At 41.7% G+C, this 23,101-nt stretch overlaps 2 protein-coding genes across 2 annotated transcripts in view; one reads left to right on the forward strand and one right to left on the reverse strand.

The window, feature by feature from the left end:
• Positions 1-23,101, reverse strand: part of RELL2 (RELT like 2) — a 435,084-nt gene that overhangs the window by 221,456 nt on the left and 190,527 nt on the right. The window lies entirely within an intron of this gene.
• Positions 1-23,101, forward strand: part of FCHSD1 (FCH and double SH3 domains 1) — a 134,430-nt gene that overhangs the window by 52,576 nt on the left and 58,753 nt on the right. Inside the window, exons 7-8 of the mRNA XM_063446222.1 lie at positions 22,287-22,350; positions 22,784-22,912. Coding sequence (XP_063302292.1) covers positions 22,287-22,350; positions 22,784-22,912 — 193 coding nt within the window. The remainder of the gene's footprint in view (positions 1-22,286; positions 22,351-22,783; positions 22,913-23,101) is intronic.

Consider the following 23,101-nt stretch of genomic DNA (forward strand, 5'->3'; position numbering starts at 1 on the left):
AAAACGGGTGTATATAGTTTTAGGTAGTCCATTCAAGGTACTGGCCAATAGTTTAGTTGGGAATTGTAAATGTGATAAAGATTGTTTAGTAAAGTGTATATCTTGTTAGATAGCGCGAGCTCAGCCGTCTAGCGAGAGTGTTAATAGTGTGTTGCTGTATTATAGTGCACGGTACCATAACCCTGTATATTTACTGACACTGTATATAAGTACTAATCATTGTCGTCTATTGCATGTTTAACACCATAACCACTAATAATTGTATTGTGACCTTAACTTGTGCTTTGACCTATGCTAACCGTACTGTAACCGCTATTTGTAAAAGACTATGTTACTGGGGTGTGTTATAGACGGGTAATTCATATATAGAGAATTATAGCGTGGGTGACTGTATAGTTTCGCCAAAGGGCATAATATTGATTATATAGTGACTGGTGTAACAGCTGTGTGTGTACGGGAATTCCCTGAGTGTTTATTGTTATTGTGTACGTTTCACTTGGTAACCGTACCACGTGGTGCTGTTGCCAGAGGAAACGGGTGTGACTGTTGAATAGTACGCGTGTATAGTATTCGTTGTCGACGACGCTCCATTGTTAAGTATGGGTGCGTCGCAGTCAACGATTCCGGATCCCTTAGGTTGTATGGTGAAGAATTTTAAAAAGGGATTCAAAACTTGTGATTTTGGGGTTAAGATGTCTCCTGTACGTTTGGTTACTTTGTGCACTAGGGAGTGGCCTACTTTGGTTGCGGCATGGCCGCCACGTGGCAGTTTGGATCCAACTCTGGTACAGCGCTTACACGTGGCTGTATCGGGTAGGCCTGAACTTTACGGCCAGTTTCCTTATATTGATTGTTGGAGACAGGTCGTAAATGACTCGCCAAAATGGATTCAGACATGCCACGAGGAGCAATGTCGCCTCATGGTGGCTAGGACTTGTTTGTCCACTAGGACTGGTGTTAGGCCCATTTTGGACACGCCCCCTGAGTCCGAGATCCCTTTGCCGCCCCCTTACTTTCCTTTAAGAGGAAGTGACGCAAATGCAGGAAGTCCTGCACCCCTCCCCTCATTGCCCTCATCCACTTCCGCTTCCTCCTCCAGTTCAGAATCCACCCCCTCTCGTACTAAATCTCCCCTTCCGGAACCAGAGCCAACCCCCATTAGATCCGAATATCCTGATTTGGCGCCACTTCAGACTTCCGGTCAAGCTTCTTCTAGCTCAGCTCGAAGTGTTTTATTCACTACCTTTTCCCAAAACCAAGCTCCCACATCCTCATGCCCTATCTCTCCCCGACTGGAACCCATGACTGACGCCCCTCTACGTAGCCCCATACAAACCCGACAACTGACCGGTACCCAACAATTAAGACATTACCAGATGCCTCTTCGCCTGAATCCCGGGTCAGCCTATATCGATGCCGCAGGTCAAATGGCACATGCTGACCCAGTCTTCGTATATGTCCCATTCACTACAACCGATCTCTTAAACTGGAAGACCCACAATTCCTCGTATACCGAGAAACCACAAGCTATGACTGATCTGTTCACCTCAATAGTACAGACACATAACCCGACATGGGCTGATTGCCAGCAGTTATTAATGACTTTGTTTAACAATGAGGAAAGGACAAGAATAAATCAAGCAGCCATTAAAGCGCTAGAGGATAAAGCCCGTACTTTGAACCAAGCTAATCCAGCAGCATGGGCCGCAACACATTATCCCAACACCGATCCCGACTGGAATGTAAACGGTGCTGATATGGTCCAACTCAGAGCCTATAGAGACGCTATAATTGCTGGCATGAAAGCCGGAGGAAAGAAAGCTATTAATATGTCGAAGACAGTTGAGGTGATTCAGAAAAGCGATGAAGCGCCCAGTGTCTTTTATGACCGATTATTGGAGGCATACCGCTTGTATACCCCCTTTAATCCGGAAGACGCAGATAATTCCCGAATGGGGAACTCCGCCTTTGTCAGCCAAGCTTACGGAGATATTAAGCGCAAGCTACAAAAGTTAGAAGGGTTTGCAGGTATGTCAATCACCCAACTAATGGAGGTAGCGAATAAGGTGTATATGAATAGGGAAACAGAAAGTAAGAAAGAGGAAGAGCGCAAGATGCGTAGAAAGGCAGATATGCTAGCGGTAGCGATCGCAGGCGTAGATAGACGGGGCCCAGATAGAGGCGATAGTAAGTGGAATGAGGAACCTCTAAGTAGAAATCAGTGCGCATACTGTAAGGAAGAAGGGCATTGGAGAAATGAGTGTCCGCGAAGAGAACAGTCTGAGAGAGACAGACCTAGGGCAGGTTACGGAAACTTTAGAGGCAGAGCGAGAGGTAGAGGAGGCCCCGGAGGGAGTAATGGTAATAGAGGGAGTAATGGGAACAGAGGAAGTGTTAGGGAAGACAGGTATTTTCCAGCAGCGCAAAGGTCCCGCGATAGAGAAGGTAGGGACTTTGTAGGATTGGCTGACACGGTCATGGAGGACTATTGATACCGACCGGGCTCCATCCCCCTTGGTCGAGCGGAGCCTATGGTCGATGTATCAATAGGGGGAAAAAGGAATGCGTTCATGATCGACACTGGTGCTGAACATTCAGTGGTGACTAATCTAGTTGCTCCTCCATCTGGAAGGACTATTACTGTGATAGGAGCAACTGGAAGAAGTTCTTAAAAGTCGACTCTGTACATTGGGAGGCCACGTAGTAAAACATCAATTCCTTTATATGCCTGAATGTCCAGTCCAATTGCTGGGATGTGATATGCTATCTAAGTTACAAGCGCAGATTACGTTCCTACCAAATGGAACAACATCTTTAAAGTTTAATGGACCTTCAGGTATTATGACTTTATCCGTACCAAAGGAAGAAGAGTGGCGACTTTATACAGCGTTGACTATCCAAAACCCTAGGAGTGATGAATCCTTATTCAACATACCAGGAGTTTGGGCAGAGAACAACCCACCAGGACTGGCCCGCAATATTCCACCTATTAAAATCGAACTAAAACTTGGGGTTTATCCAGTGAGCCTAAGACAATACCACATCCCGCAGAAGGCTAAGAAGAACATCCAATCTTATCTGGAGAAGTTCATACGGTATGGTATCCTAAAATTCTGTACTTCCCCCTGGAACACCCCATTGCTGCCTGTTCAAAAGCCCGGTACAGATGAGTATCGACCTGTACAGGACTTGAGAGCAGTCAATGATGCGGTTGTTAGTATACATCCAGTTGTACCCAATCCATATAACCTGCTTGCTTTAATTCCGGGCGGGGCTACTTACTTCACAGTCTTAGATCTCAAAGATGCCGCCTTTTGCCTCCGAATTGCCGCAGAAAGTCAATGTATCTTCGCTTTCCAATGGGAAAACGCTGTAACGTGCTCAAAACGCCAAATGACCTGGACAAGACTGCCCCAAGGGTTTAAAAATTCACCTACCCTATTTGGTTCAGCTCTAAGTCAAGATCTACTGGATTTCGAGTCCATCCCAGGAGAGTGTGTATTGTTACAATATGTAGATGACTTGTTGATAGCAGCAGTTACAAAAGAAATATGTCAGCAAGCAACGCACGATCTACTACACATTCTCTGGAAGGCAGGATACAAGGTGTCTAGAAAGAAGGCTCAGTTGTGTTTGCCAACTGTCAAATATCTGGGATTCCATATCTCTGAAGGTCAAAGAATTATGGGGCCAGAGAGAAAAGAAGCTGTCTGCCAAATACCGATACCCAAGAATAGAAGACAAGTGCGAGAATTCTTGGGGGCAGCGGGCTTCTGTAGGATATGGATTCCCAGCTACGCGATACTGGCAAAACCTCTGTATGCAGCTATCAAAGGTACAGAGCACGACCCCTTCTTATGGACACAAGAACAACAAACGGCATTTGAAGATGTGAAGAAGGCTTTGATGAGTGCCCCAGCATTAGGTCTACCTGATCACACACGACCATTCTACCTGTATGTACATGAGCAAAGAAGAATGGCTGTGGGAGTATTGACACAGTACTTGGGATCATGGCAAAGACCTGTTGCCTACATGTCTAAGCAATTGGATGCAGTGGCCAGCGGACTTCCACCTTGTCTAAGAGCCGTAGCTGCAGCCGCCCTGCTAGTAGCTGAAGCCGATAAACTCACTCTGGGTCAAGAACTTTATGTACGAGTCCCACATGCAGTACAGACGTTGTTGGATTACAAAGGAAATCATTGGTTTAGTAACAGCCGTATGACCAAGTATCAAGCAATGTTGTGTGAAAACCCAAGAGTGCATTTAGAGACTGTAAATACCTTAAATCCAGCTACCCTTTTGCCACAACCTACTGAAAGTCAACATGATTGTTTGGAAGTAATGGATGAAGTATTTTCAAGTAGACCCGATCTTCGTGATTTTCCCATCCAGAACCCCGATGTTCAATATTACACCGACGGCAGTAGTTATGTGAAAGAAGGGATCCGCTATGCAGGATATGCAGTAACAACAATAGACAAGGTGATAGAAGCTCGGCCACTGGCGAAAGGAACATCAGCACAAAAGGCAGAATTAATAGCACTAACACGAGCGTTACAATTGGCTGAAGGTTTAAGAGTGAACATCTATACGGACTCCAAGTATGCGTTTTTAACCACTCATGCCCACGGAGCTTTGTATAAAGAAAGAGGACTACTGAATTCAGAAGGCAAAGAAATCAAGTATGCAGCTGAAATCCTACAACTATTGGAAGCAGTGTGGGAGCCGAAAGAAGTCGGTATCATACATTGTCGAGCGCATCTGAGAGGAGATGGTGATGTAACCAAGGGAAATCGGATGGCAGACAGTACAGCTAAGCGTGCCGCTGAATCAGGAAGACAGGAATATGTGGGGCATATAGCTGCTCTTATACCAACTCCACTGTCTCAATGGACTCCAGTTTATACAGCTCAAGAAGAGGAGTGGTTAAAGACTGAACCGGGAAAGTATTTGGAGAACAAGTGGTATCAGCTAGAAGATGGAAGAATAGTTATACCAGGATCACTAGCGGTAGAAATTGTCCAAAATTATCATAACGGGACACATTCTGGGAGAGACAGTACAGAAGAATCTCTCAGAAAACATTTCTACATACCAAGATTGTCCAACTTGACTCAGGCCATTGTACGCAGATGTGTAACGTGTGCTAAAAATAATGCAAGACAAGGACCAGTAAAGCCACCAGGAGTCCAGTTTATGGGGGGACTCCCCATGTCCGATCTACAAATAGACTTTACAGTGATGCCTAAATCGGGTGGACATCGTTACCTGCTGGTAATTGTGTGCACCTATTCAGGCTGGGTAGAAGCATGTCCTACTCGTACAGAGAAAGCAGGAGAAGTTGTGAGATTCCTGCTACGAGAAATAATACCCCGATATGGACTACCCTGTTCTATAGGATCGGACAATGGTCCAGCTTTTGTTCATCAGTGCCTACAACAACTGACTCATATGCTTGGTATAAAGTGGAGGCTTCATACTGCATATAGACCCCAGAGTTCTGGTAAGGTAGAGAGAATGAATAGAACTATTAAGAACCAGTTGGCTAAAATGTGTCAGGAAACCCAACTTAAGTGGAACGTTCTCTTACCCATAGCTCTATTGCGAATCCGCAGTACCCCTACCAGAAGGATGGGCCTCTCTCCTTTTGAAATCATGTATGGGCGACCACCTCCCGTACTTGGTAACTTTAAGGGGGGATTTGAGTCAGTTGGGAGAAGGAATTACCCGGCAGCAGGTTGTAGAGTTGGGTAAGACTATGGAGGAGGTACAGAAATGGGTACAAGATAGATTACCTGTGAATATTTATCCCCCTGTTCATAGTTATCATCCAGGAGATCAAGTGTGGATTAAAGAGTGGAATAATGTACCGTTAGGGCCCAAGTGGAGAGGTCCTTATGTTGTTCTTTTGTCTACCCCTACAGCGATAAAAGTAGCCGAAGTGACTCCGTGGATACATCACTCCAGGGTTAAACCAGCAGCAGTCGATTCTTGGCAAGTTACAGCAGATCCAGAGAATCCCTGCAAGATCCGGTTAAAACGCACTACTCAGTCGGAGTAACGAGGAACTTTTGTGGATTACAAATTTTATTGTTACAGGGATTTGGTGAAGTGAGTGTTTTTAGACGGCCATAATAAAGCCTGTCCGCTCACCGACATATAGTATATAAGCCAGGGAAAGTCTCGAAGGGACTCCTGTGAAGACGAGCAGAACTCCATTCCCTGCAGCCCTTACATCCTGGAAGCTGAGGTGCCTTCGCACGGACGAAGACTGAGGATGACGGCGAAAGATGTGTTTTTGATAGTGTTTATTTATGTGTGTTTTTATATTCAGGAAGGTAGAGGTACCGACACTCCTAGCTGTGAGGTATGCATTAAGACTACGAGAACAGGTAACCATATTTCCCAAACCCTAATTTGGCATTCACAATACGAGTGTAAAGGAGATATATCAAGATGTAGATACCTTAATATAGAATATAGTGTGTGCCATTTAGGAGTAGGAGAACCTAAGTGCTTCAGTCCGGAGTATCAACCTCGTACAATTTGGTTGACTCTCAGGAATGGAGATCCTCAGGGGACCCTAATTAATAAGACGGTATTAGAATCCGTACATTCTTCGGGTGTTCTGCTATTTGATGCATGTAAGGCGATATCAAGTGGTAGAAAGCCGTGGAATGTATGTGGGGATCTTAGATGGGAGAGGACGTATGGGTCTAATGATAAATATATTTGTCCCAGTAATAAAAATAAATATGTGAGTCCTAGATGCCCAAATAGAGAGTATAACTTTTGCCCATATTGGTCTTGTGTGGGGTGGGCAACTTGGGGACAGACAGTAGACAAGGACATGATAGTGACTAAGTTGCCGACTAGCCCATATTGTAAGTCTATGGAATGCAACCCAGTCCATATACTTATAAATAACCCCAACAAGTTCTTAGACAAGTATGGAAATTTATTTGGGTTTCAAATATATGGGACGGGTTTAGATCCTGGGACAGTATTATTTATAGGGATAGAGACTGATACGGTATCCTCCCAAACTCATCAAGTATATCATTCCTTTTACGAAGAGATGAGTATAGATAATAAGATCCCCCATAATGCTAAAAACCTGTTCATTGATTTAGCCGAAAGTATTGCCGGTAGTCTTAATGTTACCAACTGCTATGTGTGTGGAGGTACTAACATGGGAGACCAATGGCCTTGGGAAGCAAAGGAGGTAATGTCCGGTTCTGAGGCAGTTGAACAATTAATATCTTCACAAGCCGATTATCATATGAGTGTTAGAGGTAAATCTGAGTGGAGATTAAAGACCTCCATCATAGGTTATGTTTGCATAGCAAGGAAAGGAATAATGTATAATACTTCTGTAGGAGAATTAACTTGTCTAGGGCAAAAAGCTTATGATGATAATACAAAGAATACAACTTGGTGGTCGGCTTCAAATGTCTCAGAACCATCTAACCCGTTTGCTAGATACGCCAATTTAAAGGATGTGTGGTTTGACCTATCCATCACATCTACCTGGAGAGCCCCAGCAAATTTGTACTGGATCTGTGGTAAGAAAGCCTATTCGGAGTTGCCACAGGACTGGGAAGGGGCATGTGTGTTGGGTATGCTCAAACCATCCTTCTTCTTGTTACCTATTGAAACAGGTGAGACTTTAGGTGTTAAAGTGTATGATGTGAATCATAGGAAGAAAAGGGGACCCATAGAGATAGGCGCCTGGGAAGGCCTCCCCAGCGTATTATAGATTATTATGGGCCAGCCACGTGGGCAGAAGATGGTACCTTTGGTTATAGAACCCCTATTTATATGCTCAACCGTATTATAAGATTACAGGCGGTGGTTGAGATTATCACTAACGAGACATCACAAGCGCTCAATCTTCTAGCGAAGCATAATACCAGGATGAGGACAGCAGTATACCAGAATAGATTAGCCTTGGATTACCTTTTGGCAGTAGAGGGAGGTGTATGTGGGAAGTTTAACCTGAGCAATTGCGGTCTTCAAATAGATGACGAAGGGCAAGCAATAGCTGAGCTTACTAGCCATATGGTTAAACTAGCGCATGTGCCTACTCAGGTATGGAAAGGGTACAATCCAAGTAGTTGGTTTGGTAGCTGGTATGAGTGGTTTGGAGGGCTTAAGGCAGTGGTAGGTGGAGTCCTACTGATTTTAATGTTGTGTCTACTCCTACCGTGTCTTATACCCTTAGTAGTTAGGTCTGTGCAAAGCCTGATAGAAAATATAGCAGAAAGGAAGACTGCTGCACAGATAATGGCAATATATAAATATAAGGCTCTAGATCAGGGAGAACCAATGCAGGAAGATGAATGTTGAAGATTCACATCATAAGATAAGTCTGGTCTGGTTCAAGGTAACTTGCGGTGTATGCAAACTAAGGTTAAGTGATGCCTCAAGTAATTGTAAAATAACAAGAGGCATCAAAGGGGGGAATGTGGTGGAATCTCGGTAAAAATAAATTTAGTAGGCCGAGATTACCACGTGGCATGTGTACATGCATATGCTGACGTATCGATCAGTTGGTTGCACGAGGCAAGATACGATCAGTAGTGTACGGAGCATGTGCAAGAATACAGAATATAGTATTCCCCTCCTCCATTGTGCTGGACAAGCCATGCGGTCAAACAGGAAGTTAATTCTTATTTGTGTTGATTGGTTAAGAGAATGTGCGGGTGGAGCTTAATATGGGAGGAGTTATGTGCCTATATAAGGAGCCTGCACTATTGTCCGGGGCTCAGAACTTGCTGTATTTTGGTGACGCTAGTCCCTCTGAGTCCCGATCGGTGATCCAATAAAGAATCTCTTCCTTCCTGAAGAAACCTGTGTCCATCTCTCTGTGCTTGGCTTCCGTCAGTTTCTCCGGTATCAAAAGCAATTTTCCCACCATTCTCACCTTCCTTCTGCTGCTTCCTTCGGAGTTCGAACGCCAGCGAAACTACTGAATTTCACCATAACGCTGAATAAAGCGGCAGGGGGAAGGTGAGAATTGCTGGAGACCACAGGAAATAGAGCAGACCTTGCTTCTCCCCTGGTTCAAAGCTGGTCAAGCGAAGGAAAAATGCATAAGGCAAAGTATTCCCTACTTTGTCTTATGTTTTAAAGAAAACTAGAGCAGATGGAAATTAAGAACAGATCCCGAGAGAGGGAGAGAAGAGGAAGCGATTGAGGAAAGGTAAGTTTGGCATGACCGTAAATGTGAATACTTTTAATATTATATGGATTTTTTCCATGGAATCAAATTTAGGTCTCAATAACTGAGATGTAAACATAGGAGACTTTAAAAAAACCAACAAAATTGGTTATTTTGATCTAAATGTGCAGTTCTTGGTGAATTTCTGCTAATCCTATTTAAAATGGTCCTGACATTTACATTTTTTTGTCTTTTAGTTTCTACTTTATCTTTTCTTCCTTACATTGCATTTCAGTATTGTTCTCTGTCCGTGATGTCTGCAATTTACAATTTTGTGGGATTTATTTGATGGATTGTGGATAAGTTGGCTAAATAAATGAAAATGAACTTTGCTTAAGCTTAATGCCAAAGGTCATGCCGCCACTAAGAAAACGTTTCTCTACTTTATATTACATATTTATGAATTCTAACAATGAAAAGGATACATAGAGATAACACCCCTCAGAAAACAAACAAAAACTGTGAAGAGACAGTGCTGCTTTAAATAAATTCCTGCTGGAAGCCCAGTCAGAAAGTAGTTGGCACCAGTCAACAATAACACTAGGAAGGATAATCATTCTTACTCCCCAATTGTGATAACTTTTTTTAGCCAATAAAATACCATGGTGCCAATCTCTGGGCTCCAACTCTGCTTAGCAGAGCAGGCCCAGACTACCTGAGAGCCACCAGGTTCTCTAAAATCCCGTTTAAGAACTAGCTAAAGACACGGAGAAGCAAGGTCCGCCACATAGAACTATATCCCTGATCGGAATCGGCTAAGTCCGATCAAACATTTAACCAGGTGTAGCTCTGGTGATGAGCTCTCCGTGGATAAATTGATTGTGGGAGTACTCTTTTGGAGAAGGGGATTTTAGGACTGTACTCTCCTGGCACCCTTGCTATCTATAGGACACAGCAGGGGGCTGCTGATATCAGTCTTGGGCTTGATGGGGACATGGCTAGGAAGCAAGCTTAAGGTGCAGCAATCTGCAAACAATTTGTTTTGTAAAAAAACAGTTTTGAACATTCAATAAAAAAACAACATAATAATGAAACCAAAAAGTTGTATTGGTGCCCAGACTGTCCCTTTAATTCCATGATTTTAGATACAGTATTTGTTTGTCTTGATACGTATTTGATAATTTTTAATTATATAGTTCTTTGTTCTTCTTCTTTGGATCTTAAAATAGAGAAATACACTGATCAACCAAAACACCTGCCTATGCCTAATATAGTGTAGGTCCCCCTCATGCTGTCAACATTATTTTGATCTATATAGAGCACTGAATAGTGTGGTAAAATAATGGTGCTTTAAATTCCTTCGTTTATATTTAATTTAGCTGCTGGATACACTCCGTGGGCACTCCCAATTTCCCACCACAAATTATAATCACCAAAGACACATAAAACTTGGAGTCTGGTTGGTGTCTCCACTTTCCAGGCTCCTAGTCAGAGTGCAGTGCTATATCAGTGACACTTACCCCTTTAAGGATGTGGCTTTAGGGGGTATACATGAAATAAAGACACACAGGAATAGTACAATACTGTTTGGTATAAGTGAGCTTATATCGATATTATCAATGAGTGAAAATACACTCACATTTTTAGAGTATTTTTTTTAGGTTTAGGCTCTAAACTTGAGCGTGTTTGAAGAGGAAGCTTTGTATACTATATATACCTATATATTTCATTTTGTAATTTTTATGTGTTATTTGAATATATACCAAATAAATTATTTATCCACTATAACCTGTATGTTGTACCTGGTTCCGGTAAGGGTAGTGTCAGCCTGCAAATTGACACAAAGCAAGCATACTTAGAGCCAGTTACTAAAAGGCTCAAAAAAAGTGAGCACTTATTCTCTGTTACATTTTTACATCAATTAATTCTGCAATCGAATGTACTACACCTAGAGATTTCCTATTTTGTTTTCTCATCTATATATATTGTAGAGAGGAACAGAAAATAAATCAGAGCTACAAGACAGGTTATTGCTGTCTACCTTAAAGACACAGACAAGCAGAAGTTTAGAGCTTAAACCTAAAGAAAAGGATCTAAAAAATGTGAGTGTATTTTTACGCATTGATAATATCGATATAAGCTCACTTATACCATACAGTATTGTACTATTCCTGTGTGTATCTTTTTATTTCATGTATACCCCCTCAAAAATACATCCTGGGGGCGTGGCCAGCGACTGCATGGAGTAGTCGCATGGGAAGAGAGCTCCGCAACCACCGAGCCCATAGCAACATAAAACGAGCCGTAAGCGCAAAGAAAAACATACCTACTGGGAGCTGCAACCTCTCTGACACCCATGGCACCGTCAAAACCACTTAAAATAACGGATCCGATCGTGCCCCAACAAAAAAGAGCGCCCGCGGCAAAAACAAGATGGCGCCGAACCGCACGCACACTCCCCAGACACAGATAATACAACAGACGGGGAAACCATTCAAATGCACCAAGATGAAGCCCCTGTCACCAACCACAGCCTGCATATTATGCTGCAAGCATTACAGGAATCTCTGAGGACGGATTTCAGACAAATCACCAAGGAAATCCAAAGGGATATACAGGAACTAGGAGATCGAACAAACAGATTGGAAAATAAAATGGAGGAACTCTGCTCAGCCCATAACGACGTAGTAGACCAACTGCAAAAGATAGAACAGGCAAATATGAAATTAAAAGTAGCTAATATGGAAGACAGGGCACGGAGAAACAACCTCCGATTCTGGGGCATACCGGACACGATTTCCACAGAAGCCCTCCACAATACCTACTAACCATGTGCGCCACTTTAGCACCACAGCTTGAGGCCGCGGCCTGGACATTGGATAGAGTGCATAGGCTCCCCAGACCAGCCAGATTTACGGCGGACACACAAAGACGTGATAGCCAGCTTCCACTACTATAAATCAAAGGAGACAATTCTAACCTCATCAAGGAAAATGGACCAACTACCAGATCCGTATCATGGAATCCGTATATACGCCGATCTATCGGCAACAACCATGGCAAAAGAAGAGAGTTTATAAACGTCACTAAGACTCTACGTAACCTCCAAGTTCCATACAGATGGGGAAATCCAACCAAACTGCTGATATGGTACAGAGGCAGAACAGAAGCGATTCTGGAACCAGAAGTCGGTATGGCGAAACTCAAGGAATGGGGACTACACCACTACAAACACAGCCGAAAAAGATGAGAGCTGAATGGTCCATGATAGGATTCCCTTGAAAGGCCGAACGCGCAGCCCGATGACTGAACGCATAGGCCTAATACAGCTCTCCGGAACCACTACAGCCAGTATCACCCATAAATGTTTAAACCCCGTTACATTTGACTTTACCATGTGCGTTAGAGAAAGTAGTATAAATTGATACATGTTGCTGGCAATACGAACTAATAACCAATGATTACTTAAAGGTTTTAAGGGCTGTAAACGTGGCATTGTGATGCACATGATCGCATGGGAACACGAAAATAATCATAGCTTAGCTGTCTAATATCGCCAGCTCACATCACCGCATTATGTAGAATTATAAAAGGCGAATAGCAATTGTTTAACTGTTTTATTGGCAACAAAGGCAAATAGCAAATAATTACTCTAATGTTTAAATGCTATTAATGCTATACTGCGCGGCACATAGCCACATGTGGACGTGAAAGCTAACTATAAATTAACCACATGACACTGTCAGCTAGCACTCACGCTCTACATAGAGTTAATGTGACAGGTCTACCAATCCGTATGTAACTGTCTGAAATATGGTACACTCTCACGCGACACCCAGGTCCGGTCTTTGAATTGTCTATATAAGACTAGCAATACCGCCAAACATGAATGAAAATCCAAAGGCTACAATATGACACACACTATCTCAGGGTAACGTAAACATTCCAGGACGACAACAGTGTGCTAGTGTCGCCTATCAATAACGACAAATGCTAGGACAGTGACATAAGCTCCCGTAGATACTTGGTTTCTACGTGATGGTTCCGCGGGCTGTGAACGGGCTGACAAATGCCAAAACACTCCTATAGAAGGAAATCAGACTCCCACAGATTAGGAAGGCTCAATAAAGCGACTTTTTAATAAAGGCTAAAAGTCGGTGGTTACTCTCACCCCCCCTCCCCCACTGCCCGAATTCTGAGAGAGAAAGTCTCCCACACGAGGCAGATTTCACCCCTGCACTGTATGCAGGACTGTTTAAGTTCCTCCCCCCCAAGTTTACCCTATATGTTTCATTTTATGTTAATAAGTATAATGATACGCTTAAAAGCCAGGAATAACATTATGTCCCAACCGCATAAATTATGTGACACGCGAGTCCGCAAGGTAATGCCCCATACCAACCACCCGCGAGTTAACAGCACCAATCTATTAGAGCCGCATTTTGCTACACACATTCTGCCAAGAGGCTACGTAAAACCACAACCATGCTGCGGGTAAGGTGGTGGCGTAATTTACATAAGCAAATCAATCAATCCATCCACAATGACGGGAGCGACATTTAAAATATTTTCCCTAAATGTAAACGGGCTGAATAGCCCACATAAGAGACACCTAGTGGTCCAAACTATGCATAAATCAAAAGCTGCTATTATATGTCTCCAAGAAACTAATTTCTGTGTTCGCAAGCCTCCCCAACTCCGCTCAAATCAATACCCCCAGGCATTCCATGCATACTCACCTCACAGGTCCAGGGGAGTTGCCATCTTCTTTCATAGGGATTGGGTGTTCCAGGAAACTAGGAGACATACAGACACAACAGGACGACTTCTAATTTTAGTTGGTAGCCTCAACAGCATGCAGGTTACAATAGTGTCACTCTATGCACCAAACAAAGCCCAAATCCCTTTCATTCGAAAAGCCATGAAACAAATAGACTCCCTAAAACAAGGCCATACAATAATTTGCGGGGACTTTAACTGCACACTTGATCCGGATTTAGATATCAAAAGGGAACACAACAAGCCACCCACCTCACACGCCATCTCTAATTGCACTGGATTCAGCCAATCTCTATGATGCTTGGAGATCCATATATCCAAAAGAGAAAGATTATACATACCTGTCGCAAGTACATAGAACTTACACTAGAATCGATCTCTGCCTGGTTGACAAAGCCACCCTGGCCAATATTGATGAGGCACAGATAGGACAGAGAACATGGTCAGAACATGCCCCGCTAACTATCACCTTTCGGACTCTATATCAGGCAAGGGGCAGAGGCAAATGGAGACTCAATGAGGGCCTACTTGACAATACACAGGTACTAGATATAATACTAAAGGAAGCATCCGAATATTTTACGAATAACATGACAGACTCCATTCCAATCCAAACTATATGGACAGCACATAAAGCAACTATGCGCGGTGCATTTATTAGAGAAGGGTCAAAACGAGAAAAGCACATAAATGAAACCCATAGAACATTACAGCCAGAATTACAGACTCTAGAAACACTAAATAAAATCAACCAGACTAAAACGATAATGACACAAATTAATGAGATTCAGAAAAAAATACAAGCCCTAGACCTCGTAACCACTGAGAGATGGTTAAGAACTCTTAAAATTAGGCACTACACATATGGCAATAAAACAGGCAAAGTATTCGCCAATAGACTAAAAAACTAAACAATTACAATCCAAAACTCCGTACAGACTTCCCCACGAAGGCCACACTGTACAACCCCTCAGATATTGTTAACAAATTATCACTATACTACAATTATCTGTACAATCTGAAAAATGATCTCGATCTACCACAACCAAACGTTAGACATTGAGGGCTTTTGAAAAGATTTATCCCTGCCCCGACTAACGCCACAAGCAAGCGAACAACCTTATAACCCATTTTCAGAGGATGAAATCCGCAAGGCCATACTGTCCCTGCCCAAACATAAAGCACCTGGACCAGACGGGTTACCAAATTACTATTACTACAAATTAGAAGCATTACTAACACCCCATCTCACCGCACTATTCAACGCAATAAAACAATCAGGAGACCAATGGAGATGTTAGAGGCCCATGTAGTTACGCTACCCAAACCAGGCAAACCGCCCATACAATGCGAAAATCTCCGACCCATTTCCCTGCTTAATGCAGATATAAAACTTTATGCTAAAATCTGGGCAACAAGGCTAAAGATTCATTTGCCGGAACTGGTTTCAGAAGAACAGGCGGGATTTGTCCCGGGTAGGCAAGCTGGTGATAACACCAGACACATCATAAATCTAATTAATTGGGCCAAAACAAGTCACCAAGCAGGCACAGTTCTGGCGCTCGACGCCAAAAAAGCATTTGACCGCCTGAGCTGGGAATATATGGGAACAACACTGCTCAAAATGGGTTTCACGCGACAAACCCTAAGGGGCATAATGGCACTATACAAATCCCCAGCAGCAAGAGTCTTTAACGCAGGCTTCCTCTCAGACAAATTTCTAATCAGCAATGGTACTCGCCAAGGATGCCACTATCTCCACTTTTATTTATACTGTGCTTAGAACCACTCATTCTCCACATTAAAAACCACAAAGGAATAGAGGGCATTGACACTCTGGTAGGTGTCCAAAAACTAGCACTTTTCGCTGATGACGTGCTCCTGTTCACTACAAACCCCATACAATCTATCCCGAACCTGATGAATCTACTCCTATTATACGGACATAATTCTTACTATAAAAATAACCTCAAAAAAACACAAGCGTTACCGATCACAACACCCCTTTGACTGGAGGAAAACCTCTCTAAAATATTTAGGAATTAACTTTGCTAAATCGACCTCCCAATTAGTCCACGAAAATCACACACCACTCACCCACAAATTACAAACACAACTGGATGCGTGGCAAGACCTTGAGATCTCGTGGTTGGGGAGAGTGAATACAATTAAGATGATGGCACTTCCCCACGTCCTGTACTTGTTCCACACTATACCCATAGCACTAGGAGCCAAATTGCTAAATAAGTTTCAAACCCTTTTTAATGCATACATTTGGAAGAAAAAACCCTCTAGAATAGCCAGACGTCTGACATGGATATCACCTAATAAAGGGGGACTGGGGGTTCCAAACATAAGAGCTTACTACAGAGCGGCTGCCTTGGCTCAAGGTCTGGATATACTCTCCCGCACCACACCACCAATATGGGCCCATTTAGAAAATGCATGTGTACGACCACACACACTAAACTCCCTGCTGAGGTCATTCACAACATGGGATAACAACAAAAATAAACCTATGGAGAGCACACGATACCTAATAAATAGCTGGAGGAAGTGGGCAAGGACCCTTCTAGGAGTAAATAACATTCTATACTTTGCCCCGATACACGCAATCTCGGAACTATCAGAAAACTTCAATATGGAAACATGGCACCAAAAATTTATCACCCTAATAATGCAGCTGTACACGGAAAAAGGCCTAAAATCCTTCCCAGACCTTCAGATGGAGTTTACTTTACCCTCCAGAGATATATTCACATACATTAGACTAAAACATATCCTTCACACGTTACAAATCAGACATTGTGAAGCTTCCCAGCTCACACACTTCGGTCTATGCTGCATAGGTAAATGGCCGCAAATGAAACCTCTCTCCCTCTGCTACAGAGCACTGAATGATATAGATCCACTAAGCAAACACAAATACATAGCACTGAATGATATAGATCCACTAAGCAAACACAAATACATAGCACAATGGGAGGCCGACCTCAATATCAATATTCCCACTTCACTTTGGCTACAAGCTATGCAGACGACAAAAAAGCATCCCACAGCCTATCCCATTGGGAAGCATATAGCAAGATACTAATGAGATGGTACTTAGTGCCGACCAGGCTTGCGACCATGTACCCATCAGTCTCACAAACGTGCTGGAGATGCGAGCTCCATAAAGGAAACATACAACATATATTTTGGGAATGCCCATTACTAGAGGGGTTCTGGCAAACAATAAGTAAAGCTATAAGACTAGTATCAAATCACCAGATACCATTCACGCCAGAATGCTACTTGCTCCATCTGTCACCTGAGCTACTCTCAGACAGGAATAACCATGTTATTATAAACATACTAACAGCAGCGAAAACTAGCATTGCCACCCCCTGGAGAAGCACACACATCCCATCACCCATGGAGGTTTGGAATAGACTCAAAACCATAGCAGACTTTGAACAGATGGCATACAGACTGAATGGCCAAACCGACACAAATCTAGGGAATTTGGAGGCCAAGGCAGCACACTTAATTTGGTCATATTCCTCAAACCATTCCTGAACAACTTTGGCAGTGTTACAGGGTGCATTCTGCTGAAAGAGGACACAGCCGTACGTGGTCTGCAACAATCACTAGGTATGTGGTAAGTGTCAAAGTAATATCCACATGAATGCTAGGATCCAAGGTTTCCCAGCAGGACATTGCTCAGAGCATAGCACTCCCTCCGCCGGCCTGTCTTTTTCCCACATTGCATCCTGCTGCCATCTCTTTACCAAATAAATGATGGACACACACTTGGCCGCCCATCTGATCTAAAATAAAACATGGTTCAGCAGACCAGGGAACCTTCTTCCATGGTTCAGTTCTGATGCTCACGTCACCATTGAAGGAGCTTTCGGTGTTGAACAGGTCTGGGACTACGCAGCCACATACGGCGCAAACTGTTCCCACCCCTTGACAGATGCCATTGTAATGGTATTCTAAATGTTATTCACTTCACCTGTCAGTGGCTCTTTTGTTGTGGCTGATCCGTGTATTATATTGTGCATTTCTCTCTTACAAATGTTGATTGCATTAGGATATGGACAAACTGATGTGACCTTTTTGATGAGTACACATATAATAGAATATAAAACCTGAAATGATGACAGTAGAAACAGAAGCAATATTTTGTACTGCAAATGAGGCATGAATGCTGAACAAGCCTTTCAAGAGCCTATCCTAGCAAAATTGAATGCTGTTAATGTATTTTTAATATACGAAGAACTGCAAGCTAATGTTTTCTGCCAAGAACTCTCTCACTATGAAAAAGTAATTCAACCCATTGTTGAGTACAAATGCAAAAGTAATACTATCTACTGCATAATCCCTTTCCATTGTTAAAGGATTTATCTACATAATGGCAAGACTTTCAGTTGTGCTCAGTATATAAAGTATAACTTTAACATTTCCCTTTTGTGTTAGTATTGTCTCTGTACATGGCTGCGTCAGATGTGTTTCAACTGTTTTTGGAGGTGAATGCCTAGGCCTGGCAGTTTAGTCATGTGATCACTGCAGAATAAAAACATAATGTATTATGTAAATTACTTCAAAATCACAAAGACTTAGACATAAAGTTTTTTTTCCACCATGTATTTGGTGACATACTGTGTTTTGTACCTCAATGGTAGATTTCTTTGGTGAAAATGGTAAAAATAAAATGTATGCTGTATTGAATAGTTGACCTTTACGCTCTTCAATAGCTTGTCATTAGGGACATTGTTGCATTTAAAAAAATAATTTTCTAATTTTTTTTTTTTTACTAAAAATAAATGCAGATGCAGTAAGTGTTGGTTCAATTAGAACTTAAAGTTAAGTGAAAACAAGTCATAACACTAGCTCCACTGTTTAAAACAATGAAAGTATGAAGAGCGTATTAGAGATGAAAAACTGCAGTAAGGTTGGGTAAAGAAAAAGGGAGGAAACAGAAGGTGCACTTTGAAGACGGTAAGAGGGGGATTAGCGAGGATAAGGTAAAGGTTAATGATAATGAACTAAGGGACAGACATATCTTTGGAACATATTGGATTGCTTAAATAATCTGTAAGGTGGCTAGAGTGGAGGTGATGGGTATTAGTGTATATAAATCAGGAAAGTGTAACTACATCTTGGAAAAGTTACACGAGGTATCAAGGAGTTTTATTATTAATGTTCCCGTTGTGGAGATACATATACAATATATTGAATTATCTGGGTCTTGATGTATGCAAATACACTCAAAGTACTTTTTCCTCTTGTATAGTGGCAGTACTGAACAAGTGGGAAGTAACTTCTGTTATGGACAAGAAGCTCCCGCTCAAATTTGAATATATAGGTTATGCCCCCTCCTGCTGCCCATATAATCCCTGTACCTGAAAAAGAGAGGGCGTATACCGCGCTTATTGTATTAAAAGTAAAATATACAAAAATACATACATATGTTCTTGGATATTCCAATTAATCGTGACCTCAAAGAGAAATAGAAATAAAAAAATAATAGCGCAATACAGCAAATATAGTTAAAGAAATAGATGATAAGTAACTAAGTACAGTCCACTCACATGAAGTAGAGCTATAACAGAGCTCTACTGTAAAGCGCTTGGACGGTACAATCCCCGTCTTGGGATTTGTGGTGGTTGCCGCAGATGTTTTCAAGGTGCCAAGTGTATAGTTGGTATAAAAAGAAAAGATAGCAGCAATATGGTGAAGTAAGTCCAAATGGTAAAATAAATAGTAAATAGTAATGTACTTACACTTTCCAGAGCATGTAACCTGCTCTAGTGTAAACAGCTTAGGTGGTATGATCCCCACCAAGGATATACAGGATACCAGGAAATGAAGATTATAAAAAAAAAGTAACTTAAAAGTATACTTTAATATAAACAGACTAAACAATGAAATCTAAAATATAATAATAAAATATAGATATATAATATAGTCCCACTTAACGCGTTTCGCCTAATAGGCTTCTTCAGAAGTGTGGTGTGGAGTTCAAACAGTCCGTTTTTATATCTTCATTGATGAGTAGATGATTTCCTGGTGAGATGACTTCCGGGTTTCGGCTTTGTGCTGATACGCATGCGTCAGACCGGAAGTGTCGCGACATCCGTGTCGCACCGGAAGTGATGCGTTGTTCAGATTCAGGCCGGGAATGGCCTCGGCGTGTCCATAAGGGGAGGGAGCGTGATGTCGTGATGCTCTTGGGACGCACGCATTACCAGGAAGTGGTGTGCGTAGCGTTCCAGACGTCACTCACCTCAAAGTCCAATCTTAAAAAGAGTATGGGCTGTAGTAATAGGATTATGGCGTGGCGGCCATATTGGATAAGGGCAGTAGTCCGTGGATATATAAAGAAAACACATAATAACACAATGTTAAACGATAATAGTTATGCAGGCAATGATTACAAGGGAGGTGAACAATAAAATAATGTATATTAACATAGATGAAATAAATAAAATTATTATGTGTTTTCTTTATATATCCACGGACTACTGCCCTTATCCAATATGGCCGCCACGCCATAATCCTATTACTACAGCCCATACTCTTTTTAAGATTGGACTTTGAGGTGAGTGACGTCTGGAACGCTACGCACACCACTTCCTGGTAATGCGTGCGTCAAGTTCTGTTTTTTGCCTATCAAAAAAAGTGAGAAAACAACTAAATTGGTGGAAAGACAAAAACAACCTTTCCATTAGAACAAAAAAGATGATTACCATCACTACAGATGTCTCCCAAACTTGGGGCGCCCATCTGGGTGCTCTAAAATCTTTCAGTCCAGTAATCGCCAATCAGGCTATAAGGATTCAGTCAGACCATGCCACCACAGTGGCTTACTTAAACCGTCAAGGGGGCACAAAAGTAAAATGCCATCAGGATCTGTGCTACCTTATCATGTCTTGGGCCCAGTCTATGATAAGCTCACTTTCAGCAACCCATATCAGAGGGTCTCTGAATGCCATCACAGACGACCTCAGCAGACATTGGTCTCAAGCAGACTGGTCCCAAAAACCCCAAATGTTCTCGGAATTGGGGATCCGATTCGGCTTACCAGAAATCGACCTTATGGCCACAAGGTAAAACAGGAAAGTCCCAACCTTCGTTTCTATTCAGGCACAGGATTTCCCAGACTTCCTAAACGGCCTGTCTCTCACCTGGAACTTCAACATGGGATACATTTTTCCCTCCAACAGCTTTGATTCCAAGGATTATTCAAAAAATCAGATGGGGAAAAAGCAAGGATTCTAGCCATTTTGCCCTCCTGGACAAACAGAAGCTTGTTTTTCGAAATAGAACATAGGACGATTTCACGCTGGGCTCTCCCAATTTCAGCCAACTTCATAGAACATGTTATTCTTCCAGTACAGACGTTGGAAATGTTCCACCTAACGGCATGGCTGCAGCAAGGATGATCCTCCTTGAGCAAGGTCTGTGTGGCTTTCTTCTGGCATCAGTCCGTTTATCTACTTCTAAAATATATCTCAGGATTTGGATGAAGCTCAGGAACTGGTGTGCTCAGAAAGGTTCCAATCCTGTCAATCCATCTATCGCTGATATATTGTCTTTTTTGCAGGATGTTTTTTTAGTTGGTCTAGGTGTTTCTACACTCAAGGTCAAAATTTTTGCATTGAGTCACTTCTTTGTGCATGATATTGCCTCGGACATTCCTATCAGCAGATTTTTTTTAAATCAATCAACGTCTCAAACGTCCTCCTAAGCTTTTGTCTTTTCCTACCTGGGATTTGTCTTTTAGTCCTTCAGGCCCTTTGAACCTCCTTTTGAATCGTTCCAGGATGTTTCCCTAAAGCTGCTTACAATCAAGACTATCTTATTGGTAGCCATCACCTAAGCAAGAAGGATAGGAGAACTACAAAAACTACTATTTCCCACCCTTTATTTGTTACAGGGATCTTGCTATATACCACTTGTTCAGTACTGCTACAATACGAGAGGAAAAACTGTAATTGTACTACCGTAAATTCCTTTTTTCTTAGTATAGTGGCAGTATTGCCTTTCCCTCCTCTTTTTGTATGGATTAAATTACATTTGCAGTATATGGTCTCCGTTTGTTTCTTTTTTTTATAACTGGTGTTTCCTTTGAGGTACAAAGATTATATGGGCAGCAGGCGGGGCATAGCCTATATATTAAAATTTGAGGGGGAGCTTCTTGTCCATAACAGAAGCTACTTCCCACTTGTTAAGTACTGCCACTATACTAAGAAAAAATAATTTACGGTAAGTAAAATTACTGTGTTTCATGATGAAAGTAATTACTATATATCTATATCTCTATATATTCATGTAAAATAATTACTCTCATCAGGTTAAAGAAAAGTGATCATGGAATATTCCATTCAAAGGCCAGTCTACAAAAGCTCAGTGCCAAGGTATGGATGGATTATACTTGAATAGCTTCTTGGCAGTGCCAAGGAGTTTAATATATTTACATGATTTGTTAGTGTTTTAAGATAAGTTATCTTTAAAGAGCTGAGTGAACAGCCAGGCTGATAAAAGCTGGGATAATTGCCAAGATTTAGTAAAAAAAATAAAATAAAATAAAAATAAAAATAAATAGGACATTACAAGCTATCATTAACTGCTTTCATCTTATATATAATGTGTATGTTGTCTCATTATATATGTGTTTTTAATATATATTTTTAGTTCAACGTGTGTCGGAGACAAAGGTTTAAATATAAATATATATATATATATATATATATATATATATATATATATACCGTATATGTTATATATAATTATGTATGGTTTTAATGCTATTTTACAATAAGTGTTAACACTTATCCTGTCTTATGTTAGTTTTCAACACAGTTGATTGATTGCACCCAGCAGTTGGTAGAAGCACGAAATGAATATCTCTTGGCACTGGCTGCATCAAATGCTCATCTGAATCATTACTACCTGACACACCTGCCCGATATTATGAAGGTAGACCATCTGATTTGTTGATTCATTTTGTGAACTGCATATCATAATGAATTCCTCCAAATAGTACATTTTATCAAACAATGTTGTTGTTTTTTGTTTTGTTTTTTAAGCTTTTAAGTGGTTTGTGTTTTATAAATTACAGAAAACTGATAAACATCACGGTGACTTGTAACAATGTTTTTATTTTCA

The sequence above is a fragment of the Pelobates fuscus genome, chromosome 3, assembly GCF_036172605.1.
Source record: "Pelobates fuscus isolate aPelFus1 chromosome 3, aPelFus1.pri, whole genome shotgun sequence".
In the NCBI taxonomy this organism is placed as follows: domain Eukaryota; kingdom Metazoa; phylum Chordata; class Amphibia; order Anura; family Pelobatidae; genus Pelobates; species Pelobates fuscus.